The 13,231-nt window shown below is 40.4% G+C and overlaps 1 protein-coding gene across 2 annotated transcripts in view; it reads left to right on the forward strand.

The window, feature by feature from the left end:
• Positions 1 to 889: 889 nt before the first annotated feature.
• The window catches only part of LOC124556551 (protein phosphatase 1H), a 174,008-nt gene continuing 161,666 nt past the window's right edge, over positions 890 to 13,231 (forward strand). For both annotated transcript variants that reach the window (XM_047130509.1, XM_047130510.1), the window contains exon 1: positions 890 to 1,193. In XM_047130509.1, coding sequence (XP_046986465.1) covers positions 943 to 1,193 — 251 coding nt within the window. In that variant the 5' untranslated portion in view covers positions 890 to 942. The remainder of the gene's footprint in view (positions 1,194 to 13,231) is intronic.

Genomic DNA, 13,231 nt, shown 5'->3' on the forward strand with positions numbered 1-13,231 from the left:
CTCGACTTGGTATTTTAATATGGAACTCCGGATACGCTGAGTAAGTAAAAGAATGGAACGTATTGATAATCTTTTTCGTGTGTTCGTTTGCTAGACATCTTAGTTCGCATTTCGATGTTTTTAGTTACGTTGAATTGTGCTATGTTTTATTCAAGATGCAGTGTTTAGGAAATTTTCACTCGTAAGCAACTTACAGAAAACGGGTATTGTATGATCCCGCGCTAATTGTGGCGTGCCTTATTCATGTTTCAACCCTAACTAAAATTAATTTCCCTTGCAACTAAAACTTTGTTATCTCTCTTTGTTTTTTATTTGAATGTAAAATTCAACAAACATCGAAATAATTTATTTTATTATGTCCAAACTATAACGTCAGTATCACCGTCGTGTTAGTAATGGTTACGGGTTACTTTTTCTGACGTTGCATGACTGTCTTTGGACTTCAAATAAAGAAATAAGTTACATCATTTAAAATCTTTCGATTGTACTTTATTCAGGCATACGATTTTTTCTCCTCATAGCAAGTTTTAACTTAACTAATTAATAGAATCATATTGTATAGATTTTTAATTCTCTGGACGTATTTTTGTTCAGTGGATGCGGTTATGAATAATAGGAACTGGAAACATTTTTTTATATTTTTTTTAACAGGAAGTATAGGACAAAGGTGTTTGTGCTCTTGCATGTGTAGCATGTAACACGTCCATATCACAAGAACTTTCTTTTTCATGCTGCATTTTCAAGTTAAGTACTTTTGAATTTTTTGTAATTGTTTTTTATTTGTATTCGTTCGAATGAACTTAACAATGCCGCTGTCCTATTGTTCTGAAGGTCTTTGGTACGTTGCTCAGTTGTCTTATGTTTATATTTGTAGAGTCTTTGGGTGAGTGTTGTGTGATTTGAGTGTTGTGTTTGACGTTAGTGAGCTAACAGTAGTGAAAAATGTTTAATAAACTGAAAATTGCCGTTTTTAACGCTGTAAGTGGCACTGGTGATATAGATCAGGGTGCACAGCTAGGAATTGCAGACAAAGGACCAGATTTTGAGAAACCGCTTAAATTCAAATATAAGCGCCCCTTTTTTCTAAGTTTTACTTCTGACGAAGAGGTCCAGGTTTCTGCAGATCATCATTCGAGACCCATCATAGTACCACGAGACACCTCGCGTTTGCCTTGGCACAGTGGATATGCGGAGTAAGTATAACAAATAAGACTTCGCCATATACGTACACAAGTAGTTGGTGTACTTGCCATTCACTCGCCGCTTGTAAGTGAAAATCTTGTTGAATGCACATGTATTGCGTTATTCCATACCTTTCTTGTACAGTTCACATTCAGTACTTTTACTTTGCAAAGAGATCCTAAATAAAACTGCGAAATTAGCCACGTTCTCGCCCTCTTGTATGTTCTCGTCATGGTAGCAATCAAAAAGTTTATATTTGCAGTCGTGTAGTTAATACTGATGAAATGTGACGTATTTCAGAACTGGAGTCTGTAACGTATATGATCTTTGTGACAGCTAACACAATAGAACAGTTCTTTGTGAATCTGGAATTGACTTTACTATGTAATTGAGGATCTCCCACGCCAGTCCAGATTTGTGATTTCCTTGTTTCTGAATTTCTTTTATGGGGTGTCTGTTTACATAATGCGCATGTTTCCTGTAGGCGTATGTAGCTTACTCTTAATATGACACTCTATTTTGCTACAGTTCCTGTCTCTGTCTTCAGTTCACTGGCTCATTTTTTTTTAATGCTGTAACAATGAATTGCTTTAACAAAAATGCGTGATGATAGGGAGGTCAATGTCAATGTAGATGCTGCTGTGAAAATTGATGATCAATCTTGTAGCGCATATTATAGTATTGTATTATGTGAATGCTGCTAAAAAAAAAGTGGTTGCTGGTATGTTTCCAAAAAGCCGTATTCTATACTCCCATGTATCTACATCTACATTTATACTCCGCAAGCCACCCAAAGGTGTGTGGCGGAGGGCATTTTACGTGCCACTGTCATTACCTCCCTTCCCTGTTCCAGTCGTGTATGGTTCGCGGGAAGAACGACTGTCTGAAAGCCTCCGTGCGCGCTCTAATCTCTCTAATTTTACATTCGTGATCTCCTCGGGAGGTATAAGTAGGGGGAAGCAATATATTCGATACCTCATCCAGAAACGCACCCTCTCGAAACCTGGCGAGCAAGCTACACCGCGATGCAGAGCGCCTCTCTTGCAGAGTCTGCCACTTGAGTTAAACATCTCTGTAACGCTATCACGGTTACCAAATAACCATGTGACGAAACGCGCCGCTCTTCTTTGGATCTTCTCTATCTCCTCCGTCAAACCGATCTGGTACGTTGTTTGTTAATTTTGTTTAGTGTAGTAGCCGTCAGCAAGTTCTACCTCCAAGTTTTAAATATGTGTCATATAGCTAAGATAAGCTGGTCGTGTCACCCATTAATAATACTACAATGATAGTTCCACCCAAATTTGAGAGCTGATTTGGATTGCGATGATGCTACTAAGACAGTGAATTTATGTGTATGGAGTGATGTCATTCCTTTATAAATTGAGGTTCTGACTTGAGTTACATGGCTTGCTTGGTTAGTGATATTTATGCTGCATTGTCTAAGAAAGACAGGATTGTAAGTCCCAGGCTGCCACACATTTTAAACTTGATACATTTAATCACCTTATTTTGTTATTTATGCTTTTAAGGGATTAGTTGTTTTTTGGTTTGATTGGTGTAATTACTCTTATTTTTTGTTGTAGAGTTATTTTAGTCTTATTTTCACTGTGTTAAACTAATGTAGAGGTGTGTTCATTTTCCGTGAAGTGTTGTTTACAATATATTAACTGATTTGTCGGTTAAGTTGTGTATATTGATTCCCTTGTTCTGCGTATTCAATAATTGAGATTAGCTTCACCCATTCCATAGTTGTTAACCATTTTTCTTGTAGACTTTATGTTCTGTTATTAATTTTTGTGATTCTGGTTGTCTGTGAAATACCCATTCTACTCACAGTTTCGAAGAAACACCAATAACTCAGTTGAAGACTTTCTGTCCAGCAGATTCTAGATGGTGGTTTATGGGCTAGTGTCTGGTAACTCTCCAATCTCCCTGAATTTTAGGTAGTGGTGACGGACCATTATGTAGTGTAACTCCAGCAACAGTTTATATTGGAAGATAACAGTGGAGCAAACATCTGTGAATGTGAAATAGAACTTTTGATGACAGACTGATCTGAGACCAACTAAACCCACAGATATCTGGTGTTAGCTTCATTGTATGTCATAATGGTGTTGGGGTGTGTGATGTGTATAAATAGAACACTGATAATAATATTTTGCATCCATATTGCTTTTTGGGATGTAGATTGTGGTGACAGACTGATCTGTTGCATTGTCCGTGGTGCAGGTAAGGTTCATAAGTGACATTGTGGTTGTGATTTGGCGAAGCCAACGAATGTGTATGCGAAATGTTAGTTGAGGTGATATGCTGATCTGTTGCATTATGCTTTGTGAGTTGCCAAAACATTATCAAAGGCTTCAATTTATCCCTTGTCTCTGCAGTAGCCTGATGTCATGTTTAATAAACTTCTGGCAGAACTATGGAAATTGAAGATGGCGGAACAACTGAATGTCAGAAACACTGTTTATTTTTTATTTATTTTTTTAATCATGGGACTAGAGAGGTGGATTTTTGAAGATAAGAGATCAATTTTTACTATCAGAAGTAATAACACATTCACTCTTAATCATACATGCATTGGCATTGCCAGCATCTCCTCATGAGTGGTCCATTGTAAACTTCAGCCAAACTCCTTGTGGTAAAAAATAAAACTGCAAGGCCGTTAAAGATACATTGCATTACATAATAAACAAATCTCCAATGGGTACTTTTGTCATATGTCGGGCTCCAACTATGAAAAATGAAGGGGGGGGGGTGGTAGGGAGAGCACAACATAATTCTTACTAGCAGACACAATCTTGTGTATATCTCAGTCAAATTTATGGAGCAAGATGGAACAGCAGTTAAGAGTGGAATTGTGTTCAGTAATGATAGGCTTCATATCCACCTCCGGCTAGCGTTATTTAGCTTTTCTACGGCTACTTAAACAAGGCCACACAAATTTTTATTGTTTACATATGCTTGAACATTCAGAAGTAATGCTGTGTGCTGGTTAACCAGGGTTTCCGTGGGTATTTTAAGGCAAGTGCTGGTATGCTTCCTGTGAAGGGACACATTCAGCTTCCTTTCCCAATCAGAGATCCATCAACAGGATGTTAAACACTAACCTTCCTTTCCTTCTGAGGTTGATTATGTGTTGTGTTTGATGTTGCCGTTCTTTGGGGCCAACGGAAGCGACCAATTCCACCTGTCTGCTTTGACCATGGCATAAGGGTGTTGTTGTGTGTGACGTCATTACGATGTGGTGTTTGTAGATGTCATCTTGTTGTGTATTTATTGTGTACTGAACATGTTTTAATTTACTTAGGGATGTTTGGCTCTTGAATTTTTGAGGTGTTTTGGTTTTGTTTTTCGTAGTTGTAAATGGTAGTTTTTTTGTATCAATAGTTATGGTTGACCTATGTAGGTCAAGGGAAGTGTCTGCTTCTTGCAGATTTTGTAATTATTTTATTTTATTTTTATTTTATTTAATTATTTTTTTTTGTGTTTTGTGATCATGGTATGTCTTTTTTTTCCTGCTATATTTAGCTTGTCCCCTCCCTAAAACCCTCAATTTCACGCGGCTGCCCCGTTAGTTTGATTGTATTTTTGGAGGGAGATGTTATTGTCTTATTTGTGCATATATTCGTGTTTTTTGCCGCATGTATGTAGTGACATCATAGGCGCCATATTGGAGATGCTTATAATAGCCATTTCCGCCATATTGATGATGTCATGGGTGAAAGCAGGCAGGTGGAATCGGACACTTTGGTAATCCCGTTCTGTGTATTTATTTGTGGTCCCTTGTCAGTCCATTGTGGTAGAATTCCAGGCATTATGGAAGCGTTCGATTCCACCTGTTTGCTTTGGCCCATGATGTCATCAGGGTGGCAGCCACCCCTATTTCCAACATATGGCAACCATAACATCACTACATACGCATGTGAAAAAAACTAAAAATGACATGATAATATTTGACACCAGCAATAAAATGAAACCAACAGGCCAACCACAGGAAGTAAGGGGTTGAGGACAAGGTCAAGCTAAATATAGGACATCTTCAACTTTCGTAGTCCTGTCTTCCTCAGTTGTGTGTAATATTATGGTATATTGTTAGTCTTTACTTGTTGACCATCTAACTGCAACTGAAACACAGTTTTTGTGCCATACGTGTTTCGCCTTTATTCTCTGCAAGGCATTTTCAGTGGCCTGGAATATGTCTGTATTTTTGCTATTTGGTTTACATATTGGGGCAGTGTATACATAGGTTATAAACAGTTCTGGTGGCTGGTTTTCGTATGGGGTACTAATATTTTAAATTCTACTTACAGGTTCTGTGGGTGATTTTGTACGTGTTGTGTTTTAGTTCTGTTTGTGGCACTGTTGTTCTTCTTATAACTGCCATTTTGGGTTTTGTTTTCCACACTTCACATCACTAGGAACTGAACACTTGTTTCAATACTGTGTTTTGGTTTGTGTTGCCAGCTGACGGATGTTACTGTCAAAGATCGTATGTTAGTGCCCCATAGATGCCAGATCCCTCTGTGCAGTAGGATTGTGAGTCAATGTTTGTGGATGTTGTTCCATCCCCACTGGTGACAGACAATGATCATGCTGCATGACAGGTCCACCTGGCCTCCAGTGATGTGATCATTTGGTGGTATTGTAATGGGTACTACTGTCACCTACTTTCACTGCAACACCTTATTTCTTCTTCTTCTACAGTGTGCATTGCTCTCGAAGAAATGCACCTCACTGATGACCATTCTCCAATGCTCTGTGGATATTGTGCATTCTGTCAGAATCTTGCTGGTCTTGGGAGGGATATAGATGTCATCAGTGAATGGATTCCACTTCACACCTTGTTGGAGGCAATATCGGCGTGAGTGCAAACAACCTCAATGGTTACCATTTGCAGTGTTTACCAACCTCCAGGCAGGCCACTTCCTTATGTTAAATTGACCACATTAATCCAACAACTCCTTCCACCCACCCAACATCTCCTGCTTCCTACTGGGGGACTTCAACCTGTACCACCCCTTATGGGGAGTACCATTTTGGCTAGTAGTGGCCTTCTAATTCATCAGCTTGTTACAGACCATGATCTGCGCCTATTCAGTGATGGTTCTCCTGCCCACTTCAGGGCTGCCCGTGACACCTTTTCAGGTATAGGTCTAATGATCTCTTCCCCCAATTGTGTGGCCTTACTACATTGCTCACTACACGATAACCTTTGTGACAGTGACCTTGCTGCCACCAGACAAATCGGCTACTGTGTTGGGCACTTCCCATGACAAAAAATTGCAATAGCTATTCAGGATCACTGATGAGCCCTGCAGTGATTGAAATGACATCCTTCCCAAACCAACCTTATCACTTGTAATCAACTTCATGCTAAGTCTTGCTATGTAATCAGATGCATTAAGAAGGAATGCTTGGAGTTCTCTCTCTTCTCCCCGGGAAAGTATGCCTCTTCATTTCTGGTATGGGCCACCAACGTTGAACAGTTGTTCTGGGTCTTGTCCTACAGGGTGGTCTTTGTATCGACTCATCAGTTCTTGCAGAACACCTTGCGAACCACTTTGGGACATTAGCAGCATCCTCTTCCTGTCCAGCTACTTTTCTACTGCAGATGCAAAAAGTTGAAAACATCCCCATACATTTCGCTGCCCATCAAGCTGAATCATATAATGAACCCTTCATTGACAGGGAATTACTTCAGACATTTGCCCTGTCCCATGACAGCCATATGACATGATTAAATTCATGATCAGATCATCCAACACATGAATGTTCCCCAAAGACACCATCTCCTGAGGGTCTTAAACCACATTTGGCCCTCAGGTGTCTTCCCTTCGCAATGGCGAGATAGCATAGTTGTCCCAGTCCTTAAGCCAGGCAAGAATCCGATGTATCTCGGCAGTTGTAGGCCTATTAGCTTGATCAACATACTCTGTGTGTTGTTGTTGTGGTCTTCAGTACAGAGACTGGTTTGATGCAGCTCTCCATGGTACCCTATCCTGCGCAAGCTGCTTCATCTTGAAGTACCTGCTGCAACCTACATCCTTCTGAATCTGCTTAGTGTATTGATCTGTTGGTCTCCATCTATGATTCTTACCCTCCCCGCTGCCCTCCAATACTAAGTTGGTGATCCCTTGATGCCTCAGAACGTGTCCTACCAACTGATCCCTTCTTCTACTCAAGTTGTGCCGCAAATTCCTCTTCTCCCCAATTCTATTTCGTATCTCCTCATTAGTTACATGATCTAACCATCTAATCTTCAGCATTCGTCTGTAGCGCCTCATTTTGAAAGCCTCTGTTTTCTTCTTGTCTAAACTCTTTATCGTCCATGTTTCACTTCCATATGTGCCTACACTCCATATAAATACTTTCAGAAAAGACTTCCTGACTATACTTGATGTTAACAAATCTCTCTTCTTCAGAAACGCTTTCCTTGCCATTGTCAATCTACATTTCATATCCTCTCTACTTCGACCATCATCAGTTATTTTTCTCCCCAAATAGCAAAACTCGTCTACTACTGTAAGTGTCTCATTTCCTAATCTAATTCCCTCAGCATCACCTGATTTAATTTGGCTACATTCCATGATCATTGTTTTGCTTTTGCTGATGTTCATCTTCTATCCTCCTTTCAAGACACTGTCCATTCTGTTCAGCTACTCTTCCAGTTCCTTTGCTGTCTCTGACAGAATAACAGTGTCATTGGCAAACCTCAAAGTCTTAATTTTTTCTCTGTGGATTTTAATTCCTACTCCAAATTTTTCTTTTATTTCCTTTACTGCTTGCTCAATAGACAGAATGCATGTCTCACTCCCTTCCAAACAACTGCTTCCCTTCCATGCCCCTCGACTCTTACAACTACCATCTGGTTTCTGTACAAAATGTAAATAGCCTTTCGTTCCCTGCATTTGACCCCTGCCACCTTCAAAATTTGAAAGAGAATAGTCCAGTCAACATTGTCAAAAGCTTTCTCTAAGTCCACAAATGCTATAAATTTAGATTTGCCTTTCCGTAACCTATCTTCTAAGGTAAGTTGTAGGGTCAGTATTGCCTCATATGTTCCTACATTTCTCCAGAATTCAAACTTGTCTTCCCCGAGGTTGGCTTCTACCAGTTTTTCCATTTGTCTGTAAAGAATTTGTGTTAGTGTATTGCAACCGTGACTTATTGAACTGGTAGTTCGGTAATGTTCGCAATTGTCAGTACCTACTTTCTTTAGAATTGGAATAATGTCCGTTTGAAGTCTAAGGGTATTTCAACTGTCTCATACACCTTGCTCACTAGATGGAAGAGTTTTGTCATGGCTGGCACTCCCAAGGCTATGAATAGTTCTAATGGAATGTTGTCTACTCCTGAGGCCTTGTTTTGACTCAGGTCTTTCAGTGCTCTGTCTAACTCGTCTCGCAGTGTCATATCTCCCATTTCATCTTCATCTACGTCCTCTTCCATTTCCATAATATTGCTCTCCAGTACATCACCCTTTTATATAGACCCTGTATCTAACCCTTCCACCACTCTGCTTTCCCTTCTTTACTTACAAGGGAACCTCCCCATCGCACCCCCCCTCAGTTTTAGTCATAAGTTGGCACAGTGGGTAGGCCTTGAAAAACTGAACACAGATCAATCGAGAAAACAGGAAGAAGTTGTGTGGAACTATGAAAAAAATAAGCAAAATATACAAACTGAGTACTCTATGCGCTAGATAGGCAACATCAAGGATCGTGTGAGCTCAGGAGCGCCACGGTCCCGTGGTTAGCGTGAGTAGCTGCGGAACAAGAGGTCCTTGGTTCAAGTCTTTCCCGAGTGAGAAGTTTAATTTTTTATTTTCAGACAATTATTATATGTCCGTCCGATGCGAGGTAACTGCTCTGTAGTATGGGGACACTACACCTAAACAAACATCGAAACACACGTTGTCAGTCGACTACAGCGCACGCAAGAGAGAGTATTCCTGCTAACGAGGCTCCCTGGCTGGCAGTTGACTGTACGCTACTTTGGACAAGAGTGCATTAAATACGTGAGATGTATTCTGTGGGCAATATGAATCCAGCAAATATATCTCGCGACTTCAATAACAAGGTCAATGAATATTTTCCGAACTTAAGGAATCGGAAAGTTCCTTAAGGGATCGAACGATTGTCGAACATTTGTATGATTATTTCCTATATTTGTTGATAAACAGTACATGTGGTGATGACGATACCTTGCTGATTGCTGCGGGGCTGTATGTACCAGATGATGAGATTGTTGACGATCTGTACGAAGAACACAAAGAGGAAATACGACGACTTCAATCTGATGGTATTTCTTTGGCTTACTTGAAGGAAATGCTCCAATACAGGTTACTGTCCAAACCAATTAGAAGACACAAATATAGATTATGGAGTGAAGTAACAAATAAATTTAAGAAATTTAAAGGGATGGAGGAAAAAGGCACAATTAAACATTGCAAAGATGTCGTGGAATGAGGTGGAACCCGAAGACAGAAGTTCAGTGAACTAGAAAACCATATATACCGACAATTTGTTAAAGCCAGAAATGAAGTAAGTGCAGTGCATGATACAGACCTACAGATTTGGGGATTGCATTACGCTAAACAAATCGGCCTGGACTTCAAGGCTTCATCTCATTGGCTTGTCGCGTTCAAAAGTAAATACAAAATTACGAGCAGGAATATTACGAAATATGTAAGCTAGAACTATGCGAATAAACTGGAAGAACTTTTAGAGTGTTCCAAGATGTTTGTTACAGAAACTAATGTCAGATTCCAATGAAGACACATATATTATCAACACAGATCAGTCCGGTTTTAACTATGAAATGAAATCGACCCGCACGTTATCGTTAGTTGGAGAAGGCGACACGGAATGTACTTTAGACCAGCTGCATGCCACTTCACATAGTTATACCATACAATATGCTCTGGACAAAGCAGGATTTTTTACCTGCATTTTATTTATGTTTGCAGGAAAAAAATGGTGTATTTGGGCAGCAAGTACAGCAACAGGTGAATAGAGTACTTGCGCAAACGCCGAATGTCATTGTGAATTGCAGTGCGTCAGGAAAAATGGAGAAAAGACTAGTGAAAGACTTTAATGAAGTGTGATTGCTCCTTACGCGGACACAGATTTTGCCTTACTCCTTGACAGCTATACAGGACAGAAGGCTCAAGCATTGTACAATTTTAGTGTGGTAGTAGACGTGATTATCATTCCTCCAGGTTGTACACCTCTTGTGCAACCGTTATATGTGTTTAGTTTTCGGCAAGTGAAATACTTTGTGAAAAGATTCTATGATTTTGCAAAGCAGCACAGGTACACAGAGCAGTATTGTTTACGTGATCTTATGTCGATTATCAAAGTTCAGGCACTCGCGCATAATCAACTTTGCTCTCCAAAATTCCAGGACATGTTCAGATTTGCTTGGACATATGCAGGATTTGACGGTCTACACACGGAAAAATTAGAAAGCCTTAAAAACATATGTTTTGACAGAGCACAGGGAAAACTGTGCGACTGTGAAATTGTTGCATTCATTTGTTGCAGTTTATGTGACAAACTCTTATGTTTTCATCACTTTCTTGGGAATGATTATCACATCCACAAGAAAACCTAAATTGGGCAAGGTAGAAGAATCTTTTTACCCATTCGCCAAGTGTACAAGTTAGGTGGGTGGACAACATATTCCTGTCACGTGACGCACATGCTGTCACCAGTGTCATATAGAATATATCAGACGTGTTTTCCTGTGGAGAAACTGGTTGTCCTATGACCTTGCAATCAAATGTTTTCGGTTCCCATTGGAGAGGCACGTCCTTTCGTCTACTAATCGCACGGACCTCTCATTCCGCAGCTGCTCACGCTAACCATGGGACCACGGTGCTCCTGAGCTCACGATCTCCTTGATGTTGCCCATCTTGCGCATGGACTACTCAGTTTGTATATTTTGCTTATTTTTTTCCTAGTTCCACATAACTTCTTCCTGTTTTCTCGATTGATCTGTGTTCAGTTTTTCAATGCCTATCCACTGTGCCAACTTATAACTAAATCGGGGGGGGGGGGGGGGGGAGGTTGCGATGGGGAGATTCCCTCGTTAGAACTTGTTTTCCATCTGAGCCCCTGATATTCAAACAAGTGGTTCTCTTTTCTCCAAAAGTCTCTATAATTTTCCTGTAGGCAGTACCCCTAGTGATATATGCCTCTACATCCTTTCATTTGTCCTCTAGCCATCCCTGCTTAGCCATATTGCACTTCCTGACAATCTCATTTTTGAGACGATTGTATTCCGTTTTGCCTGCTTTATTTTCTGCATTTTTATGTTGTCTCCCGTCATCAATTAAATTCAGTATGTCTACTGTTACCCAAGAATTTCTACTAGCCCTCATCTTTTTACTTACTTGATCCTCTGCTGCCTTCACTATTTCATCTCTCAAAGCTACCCATTCTTCTTGTACTCTATTTCTTTCCCCCGTTCTTGTCAAGAGTCCACATCTGCCCCTGGAAATGTCTTACAATTTAAAACCTGGTTCCTAAATCTCTGTCTTACCATTATATAATCTGTCTGAAACCTTCCAGTGTCTCCCGGCCTCTTCCATTTATACAACATTCTTTCATGATTCTTCAACCAAGTGTTAGCTATGATTAAGTTGTGCTCTGTGCAAAACTACCAGGCAGCTTCCTCTGTCATTCCTTACCCCCATTCCATATTCACCTTATACTTTTCCTTCTCTTCCTTTTCCTAATATTGAATTCCAATCTCCCATGACTATTAAATTTTCATCTCCCCTCACTATCTGAATGATTTCTTTTATCTCATGATACATTTCTTCAATCTCTTCATCTGCGGAGGTAGTTAGCATATAAACTTGTACTACTGTGGTAGGCATGGGTTTCGTGTCTATCTTGGCTACAATAATGCGTTCACTATGCTATTCATAGTAGCTTACCTGTGCTCCTATTTTTTAATTCATTATTAAACCTACTCCTGCATTGCCCCTATTTGATTCTGTATTTATAGCCCTGTATTCACCTCACTAAAAGTCTTGTTCCTCTTGCTACCGAACTTCAGTAATCCCCACTATGTCTAACTTTAACCTATCCATTTCCGTTTTTAAATTTTCTAACCTACCTGCCCGATAAAGCGATCATTTCACACTCCAATCCGTAGAATGCCAGTTTTGTTTCTGCTGACGACGACGTCCTTCTGAGTAGTCCCTGCCTGGAGATCCGAATGGGAGACTGTTTTACCTCCAGAATATATTACCCAAGTACTCTGTAAGGAACTTGAAATGATGGTTGCTAGCAGGTTATGCTGGGTTCTCGAATCTCAGTGCCTTTTGTCTTCCTGTCAGTGTGGTTTCCAGGAGGGATGATCCACAACTGACCATGTGCTCGGCTTGGAAGCAGCAATATGACAGGCTTCATCTAAACGCCAACACCATATCCAAATCTTTTTTCCACCTGCATAAGGTGGACAACACTGCTTAGTGTAATCACGCTTCATTTACCCTCCATGAACAGGGTTTTCAAGGCCCCCTACCGATTTTTATGCATTTCAGTTTTTTATCCTACCGTTTGTTCATGGGTCTAGTCGACACTTCACTCAGCTCCCCACAGGTTCAAGAGAATGGCATCCCACAAGACTCTGTGTTGAGTGTCACACTCTTCCTCATCTCTGTCAATGGGCTAGTGATCTCTTTTGGGCCACTGGTCACCCCTGAGTTGTATGTTGACAATTTCTGCATGTGGTACAGCTCCAACTCGATAGCCTTTGCTGAACACCATCTCCAAGATGCCATTCAGTGGTCCTCTGCATGGGCTCTTTCCCATGGTTTACAATTCTCTCCTATAAAAACACAGCTCATGCATTCCTGCTGTCATACCACGGCCCATCCTGACTTGGAACTCTAATTAGGTACCCAGCACCTGGAAATTGTAGCACGTTCTTGGGCGTGCTTGTTATTAGAAAGCTAACTTGGCTGCTCCATATTCATCACCTGAAGGCTAGCTTCATGTGGAAGCATAATGCTCTCTGCTTCCTTGCCCAC

This window comes from Schistocerca americana, chromosome X, assembly GCF_021461395.2.
Source record: "Schistocerca americana isolate TAMUIC-IGC-003095 chromosome X, iqSchAmer2.1, whole genome shotgun sequence".
In the NCBI taxonomy this organism is placed as follows: domain Eukaryota; kingdom Metazoa; phylum Arthropoda; class Insecta; order Orthoptera; family Acrididae; genus Schistocerca; species Schistocerca americana.